At 40.7% G+C, this 7,130-nt stretch overlaps 1 protein-coding gene across 1 annotated transcript; it reads right to left on the reverse strand.

Annotated features, from left to right (window-relative positions):
• Positions 1 to 2,640: 2,640 nt before the first annotated feature.
• Positions 2,641 to 5,315, reverse strand: LOC125314086 (disease resistance protein RML1A-like). Its single transcript, XM_048275540.1, has 3 exons — positions 5,253 to 5,315; positions 5,082 to 5,157; positions 2,641 to 3,131 (listed from the first exon to the last, which is right to left on the reverse strand). The coding sequence occupies exons 1-3, from the start codon at positions 5,313 to 5,315 to the stop codon at positions 2,641 to 2,643; spliced, it is 630 nt and encodes a 209-aa protein (XP_048131497.1).
• Between the last annotated feature and the right edge of the window lie 1,815 nt (positions 5,316 to 7,130).

A 7,130-nucleotide genomic window follows, 5' to 3' on the forward strand; every position in this document is an offset into this window, starting at 1 on the left:
AATTCTTCTCATCACTCACTCACTCCCTCTCTCTCTCTCTCTCTCTCTCTCTCTCTCTCTCATATTTCGATCGTCGGTCCTTTGGTCCGCCGATCGCCAACTTACTACAAATTTCATCTTTTTCTCTTACATAACTCCTCATATTAATGGATAATTGATGATTCAAGAATATGCACAACGGAAATGCGCGCGCCTAGTATCAAATACAGGCCCCCGTTTGCTCGATTCCTCCTTGCCATCAACTTACTACACTCCAACTGTTGCTTTAATTAGTCTTCTATTATTAAATTACTAAAAAAATTTAAAAGTCTCAAGAAAGACTTGCGAGTAACCTTAAAAGAAAAAAAAAAAAACGAGCATGCAGTATTAGAGGAAGCTCAGATGCTTTGAAAGGAAATATCAGCAGAAACGATAACAACCGGATATGCTAAAAGTTATTGAGCATAGCCAACGCAAAGTAGAACAAACACCGTTTCAGTGACCTTGTTATCCAAGTTACTACTAGAGTACATAACAAGTATCAAAACTTGTGTACGGCGCTCACTTTAGTATCAAATCTTTCAAAACGATCACTTAAGTGCCAATTTTTTTGAAAAATGCTCACTTTAATCCCAATTCCGATTTAAGCCGACTTAGCTCGCTGGAGTTGGCATTGAAGTGAGCCTTTTTCAAAAACTTTGGCATTTAAGTGATCGTTTTGAATGTTTTAGCATTGAAGTGATCATTTTTTAAAAAATTTGGCACTTAAGTAATAATTTTGAAAGTTTTGGCACTAAAGTGAGTGTCGTACACAAGTTTCGACATTTGTAGTGTATTTAAGCCTCCAAGTTACACAATGCAAAAATGTACCCCGGACGTGATCTCAAACTACCAGCACCAGCAGGGACAAGCACCAACTCTTCGAAACAAAGACAGATTCTAAAGATTAGACCCCTTTTCCTTCAAATGCACATTAACCAAACCAGAAGGGAGTGCTGGCAACCTAGGAAGCATGTCGTAGTGAAGTACACATCAAGAGTCTCCAGCTTGGAAATTTGCTTGATTTCAGGAGGTAGGCTGGAAATAGCAGAACATCTCAGCGTCAAGATTCTCAGATTAATTAGCTCCCCTAATGTCCCCAGGAATCCCCACTTCTAAATTCCTGCACGAGGAGGCATGTATTTCTTCAAGGCTACATAGACGCCAAATAAAACTGAGAAATTCGCTTATGAAGCAATAGTCCATCTTTAACACTCTCAATCTCTGCAAATTTCCAAAGGAATCTGGCAATTCTGAAACGCCTGTTCGCGAAATATCCAGCTGCTCTAAACAGCTTCCCAATTGGCCAATGCACTCTGGAAGTTCTTGTATCCAACGTCAATTCCTCAATGACAAGGGTCGGAGTTTCCCCGGCTCTCAAACTCCATCGGGGTGTTCGGTAATCTTTGAATTATCTACTTAGAGAATTGAAAGGGAGGTCAGGTGTTCAATTGAATGGGGCAGGAAACTCAATGACAGGCAATTGGAGGCAGACAGCGTTTCAAGTTTCTTAGAATAATCTCCCAAGGGGATATGACGCACAGAAGTCTTGTCGACGAGGAGCTCTTTCAAAGCTTTCAAGCCACCCAGTTTCGCAGGCAACATGCTGAGTTCATTGCAGGACTTCAAATTTAGGCAGAGCAAAATTTTTAGACCACCAACTGAATGGATCTAAATGGACCAACCGAGAGCATTGCTCCAAATTTGGGAAGGTAGAAAATGTAGGACTTATCAGTAAGTCGGTGAAACCGGTGAGATTTAAGACTTTCAGTTGCTCCATCTGTAAAACAGGAGAGCAAAAATCATAAGGTCAATTGCCAGATAATTAACAGAATAAATGCACTAGAACAGTAAATAGGAAACCACCTTGATTTTCCCCCAACTTCCCCAGTCTTCAGTGACTTCGCTCCATGAACGATCAAGAATGACCAGTTCAGTCAGAGTCAGTTCTGTTGCTTCAAAATCACTTAGGTGGCACCCTTACCAGCGAAGCCACCTTAACTTTGAATATACGTTTGCGAAATTTCTACTAATTACTTGCACGATCCAGTTTCAAGAACCTCAAGGTCGGAAAATTTTCCGTAAATGTATGGGGATGAAGATTTATAGAGACCAAGAAAAGAGCTTCCACCCCTTCCATTCTCTACATTTGCCAAGAGAAAAAGAAAAATCTTAGGATCTAAAGATGATGGGATAATTTCGCTAAGTCATATGGACTAGGGTGCTTAAAGACAACATACACATGGTAAAAAAGCAAACTATTGAACCAAAAGCCTCTACCTCTTCTATGTTGATTACTTTCAGGTCTGGTTCATGCATATATAGCCTCTTGCAGAATGCAGGAAACTTAGATTCTTCGAAGATCTATAGTTCTGCCGAGGCGCTTCAACAGTTTATGCATCCACAGCATGGTGTCTTATCCAGTTTTTGGTAGGGGCACCAAAACTTGGTAAGAAGGCAAAAGATCTAGATCACGCCACATATATGATGCAATTCAGCTATCCACGCCATTGGCAGACCATGTTATGTCCCAAAACATATGTTTCTGCTTTTCATCTAATGCTTGATAACAGATTATCGAAATCTCCCTACAATCCTTAAAAATCTCAAGAGAGTGTAGTTTTATAAGTCCTCCATCTTCCTCCTATCCTCTATTGTTTTTCCACAGAGAAGCGAACCGATAACTGCAATAACAAATGGAACCCGCCCCGTGGCTTTGACAATGCACTTCCCAATTTCAGGATACCAAGGTATTGAAGCATGCTTGCAAAAAAGTTGAAGAGCTCGGTCATCATCCGTCTCATTCACCTCATAGATATCAGCTCTTCCTCGAGAAACACATGTTTCGAGAATTCCACGATTTTCTGACGTAACAATTATCCAACGTCCAGGACCAAACCAGTCAAGCCGGTTACCTACAAGATCATCAACATGAGACTGTTCTTCCACATCATCTAGGACAACAAGAGCTTTTATGTTGCTGAAGACATCCTGGAAAAACTTGATTCCTCCTTCAGAAGAAGCAAGATTGCCATCTCGATTAAGAATATCACGTATCAACTTAGTTTGCACAAACCGGATACCGCCAACATTTTGCGCTTTTTCTCCAATCTCTGCGAGAAAGCTACGACTATTGAAACAAGAGGAGAGTTGGTTGTATACGGCCTTCGCTATAGTTGTCTTCGTTATACCAGTCCCTTCTCCTTTCTAGTTTTGGTTTTCGGTACTCATTATCGCACTCTTATTTCCTGCAGAGCGTTTAGCCCTTATTAGGCAACAAAGAGCAGAAGCTGCCAAGAAGCGAGAGGAAGAGAAAGCTGGTAAAGTCTTTGAGGCCGCTATTATATTGTCTTTCTGGTTTCACCCTTGTCAGCAAAACTGATTCAAAATCTCTCTTTCATCTCCAGCCAAAGATCAGAAGAAGGCTGAAGCTCGCAAATGATCCCTAGACAGTGCGCACGGAGGAGGGTTTTCTTGTAAACAAAATTTTTCGGAAAGTCAATTTTTAGGAAAATGATTATATTTTTCAATGTTTGGCTGAGACTTAAAAATTAATTGAAAAATGATTTCCGTCTTTGGCAATGAGTTGATTTTCCTAGAAAAATTTATTAAATAATTTTTTTTATTTTTGAATAAAAAATTAAATTTTTAATTATCTTTTTATAAAAAAATTTCTCCTCTTTGATTTTTTTCTTCTTTCAGTTCTTCCACAGCACCACGGGTGAGGGCCGAGCCTCGCCGGATCCAGCGAGGCAAGCCTCGCTCGCTTGAGGCCGAGCCAGATCCAACGAGGCTTGGAGTCGCTCGAGGCCGGCGATGCCAAGGCTTCGCTTGGGACGGTAATGCATCCACCGTGCCTTGACAATATGCACTCATAATCGGTCGATCTCTATTCGCTTTGTTAAACGCAAGAAAATTTCGAGTTCAACAATGCCAACACAACGCACGAGAATTTCAAGTTCAACAATGCCAACACAACCAAATTCTTGAGTAGTATGGAAATGAAAGATGAGTAAATGGGATGATACATATTTCAGGAAGGAAATATAATTGAAAGTCGTTATACCTGATAACAACTCTCAGTTCTTTCAGTTCATCTGAGAAAATTGGTCTTTCTTTGCGAGGAAAAAAACATTCCAAACATGAATTTGTAAACTTATTATATACGATTCTCTGACCATAAATGGAAAATCGTGCACCGGCCTAAGTGTTAAGGCAAATATTTCCGGATGTCGGTCTCGGGTTCAAACTCTCTTTGAGACACCAATTCTGGAACTAAGCCCAGGGTGGAGCATAGAACTCAAATGCTTCACGACTCGGTTAACCAAATGGGTTGTTACTGTGTCTAGGATGACATTGTATTTTGGACATGTACTCTGAATATTGAGACTACCACTATGGCCCTAAATTTTCTGGTCCGAATTAAGCAAGCACGCTATGGACTTTGCGATCGGCAAATTAACTAGGCCGCAGGCACGATGACAGTCCTAACCTAATGCGGTTTTGTCTGTTCCAGTTGCATCTAATGAATTCTTGTAGACTGTTGATCTAGTAATGGTACCTAGAAGCGGCAAACTGGAGAGAGAAAGTGGAAGAGGATGGAGCATGAACCTATCAGTATAAAGAAGCCGGAGGAATAGAGACCCTGGAAGAGTGTGCCGAAGCACAAGGCTGCCCGCCATGCACAAGTTATCTGTACATTGGTACTTCTCGAAAGGTTTCTGAGCATTACTGATTTCAGGTGTGAAGGTAAGCCTTGGACTTCAAATGAGCAGAGTCAAGAACCTACTGGATCGAAACCGCTTTTCTCTGAGACATTTCGGTTTTTAAATGTGAATTTTCCTTTTATGAGGAACTTCTGATTTTCGCCGTCATCCAGGTTCCAGTTCGACATGGATTTGCAAATGACTGGCATGTAAGCTTACAACCACTCCACTCTTTGAAGTCACTGGAACCAAAATCGTTTGGATTCTGACGGACGACCAACAATCCTCATAGCCTAACCAGCTAGCTTGTGAATTTGAGACTTCAGCAGGGATCCCAGTGAGAAAAATCTTAGCCACTTAAGGCCATCAGTTCACAATCTGCCACATTTTCAGCAATGTAATAAGCCCCTGCTGCCACGTCATATGCTTCATCCTGCATTGTGCATGTACAATATCAGTCCTATGTTATACCGATGCCCCCCAAAAAGACTTCTCTGTCAGCCGCTAGGCGGGCTTTTACTCTCCAACCAGAACAAGAAGTATACCAAAACGAGCACCAGAACTGTTCATCTCTGGAGGCCAGGACCCCATGCATGTTCAGCCCACTAAATGCATGAGGGACAACTTCCCTTTAATATGTAAGGTCGTGAGTGAATTCATGAATTTGCAAAAACCATTTACGGGAAAATCAGAGTGAACGACAGGGCAATACAAGCTTCTATGCAAAGATGACTCAGTCCTTGCGTACGATTGTCGACAAACCAACTAGAGAGAATATGCGCTGTAAGTATTAGAAATTTAGAACATGACAGAACTAGCTAACATAATATAAAGCAACCATGTCTTGAACTAGGAAGTCCAGTTGGGTTTTGCAACAGCTTGCAGAGTTTCCTTGAGAGTTGTTTTGCCTCTAAACACTTACGCACAACCCAATTTGAATCATAGGATTCAGTAAGCAGCAAACCAAGTAAATAGCATTAGGTCATTCCAACTGAAGTTCTTGAATTTCCAAAGAAATCCCCTCACCCTATGCAGAGAAAGGGAAACAGAGAAAGGAAAGAGAGAGAACAAAAAAAAAAGACGAAATTACACGCAAAAAATTCAATAAATGGAGACACATTAAAAACAAAAACTACTAAAATGACCCCTGCCAATCATGTGACCACAAGGAAGAGAAAAGAGAACCAGTTGCATAGATGATGGAACAAGCTAAGACGAAAATGCTCACATAGTTTACGATAAAATTCAACTTATAAAGATCACAAACACAAGGAGTAAACTGCAAAGAGTAGCGTCTTTCCAAATGCAAGATCTCTCTTTCTTTGTTGAATAACTTGTGTTTCAAACATTCCAAAGACGCTTCAAGTTCAAGCTCTTTAGAAACATAGCTTGACATCATTTATGCACAGTGATGCAAAATTCAATGGCTCTGACATGAATAGATATATTTCTGAAGAGCTTGAACTCGAAGCATCTTTGGAACAATTTGAAGTATGAGTTGTTCACCAAAGAAAGAGAGATCTTGTATTTGTAGAGAGACTACTCCTCGCCCCCTTTTTTTTTTGTTCTGGCCCTGGGAGACGCAACTATTCTTTTGACTGGTCTGAGTCCGTCCTTTTCTTTTGAGATTGGGGACACTAGTCTTCTCTTAACCAGGCCGAATCTGCTGAGTGACACGATCTTCTAACTCAAGGATGTCGAGACAAAATTGCCACTCATATCTGGTGAGTTCTGTAATTCGTGTGCCTTTTAATCTCAAGGTTGTCAAAGAAGACAATCCTGTAATGTCGCAAGGTCCAATCAGATATCTGCAGTTGGTGAAATCCAACTCTTTGAGCTCCTCAAGATGTTTTATGGCTTCAGGAACTCCACTGAGGAAAGTACGAGCCATCTTTAGGACTTGAAGTTTTCTGCAATCCTTGACACAAGGAGGCAATTCTTTAATGGAGGTGAAAGACAGGTCCATTTTCTTCAGCTGAGCAAGCTCTCCAAAGACATGTGGTAGTGTTTTTAGCAGATTGCAACTTCTTAAAGCAAGCTTCCGAAGATTCGTTAGAAATTGAATGGACTCAGTGACTTCACCCAATGCTTCACATTTGCAAGCACTGAGAGTTTCAAGTGCCGGCAGAGAGTCTTTCTCGAAATGAAGTCTTGTAATCCCAGTTCCATCAATGAGAAGCTCTTTCAATGCTGTCATGGAACACGATGCTATTTTTCGCGGCAACTCTTTAATCCATTTGCAATGCTTCATGCTTAAGGAAACTAAATTCTTAAAGTTCGAAATAGTATCAAGCTTTATATATAAACAACCTTCCAGGATCAAGCATCTTAAATGCTCTGAGGCAGGGATTTCGAGAGATGCATTGATCAAACTACAATCTTTTAGGTTCAAGACTTTCAAATTCC

Source organism: Rhodamnia argentea, chromosome 3 (assembly GCF_020921035.1).
Source record: "Rhodamnia argentea isolate NSW1041297 chromosome 3, ASM2092103v1, whole genome shotgun sequence".
NCBI lineage: Eukaryota > Viridiplantae > Streptophyta > Magnoliopsida > Myrtales > Myrtaceae > Rhodamnia > Rhodamnia argentea.

What these genes read in the sequence shown, in the direction of transcription:
- LOC125314086 (XM_048275540.1), bottom strand. Translation starts at nt 5,315, where the DNA reads ATGGGGTCCTGGCCTCCAGAGATGAACAGTTCTGGTGCTCGTTTTGGT. An exon ending in TTGGTATACTTCTTGTTCTG is followed by an intron (nt 5,158 to 5,252) that starts GTTGGAGAGTAA and finishes TGCACAATGCAG; the next exon opens with GATGAAGCATATGACGTGGC. An exon ending in TTGTGAACTGATGGCCTTAA is followed by an intron (nt 3,132 to 5,081) that starts GTGGCTAAGATT and finishes GCTTTCTCGCAG; the next exon opens with AGATTGGAGAAAAAGCGCAA.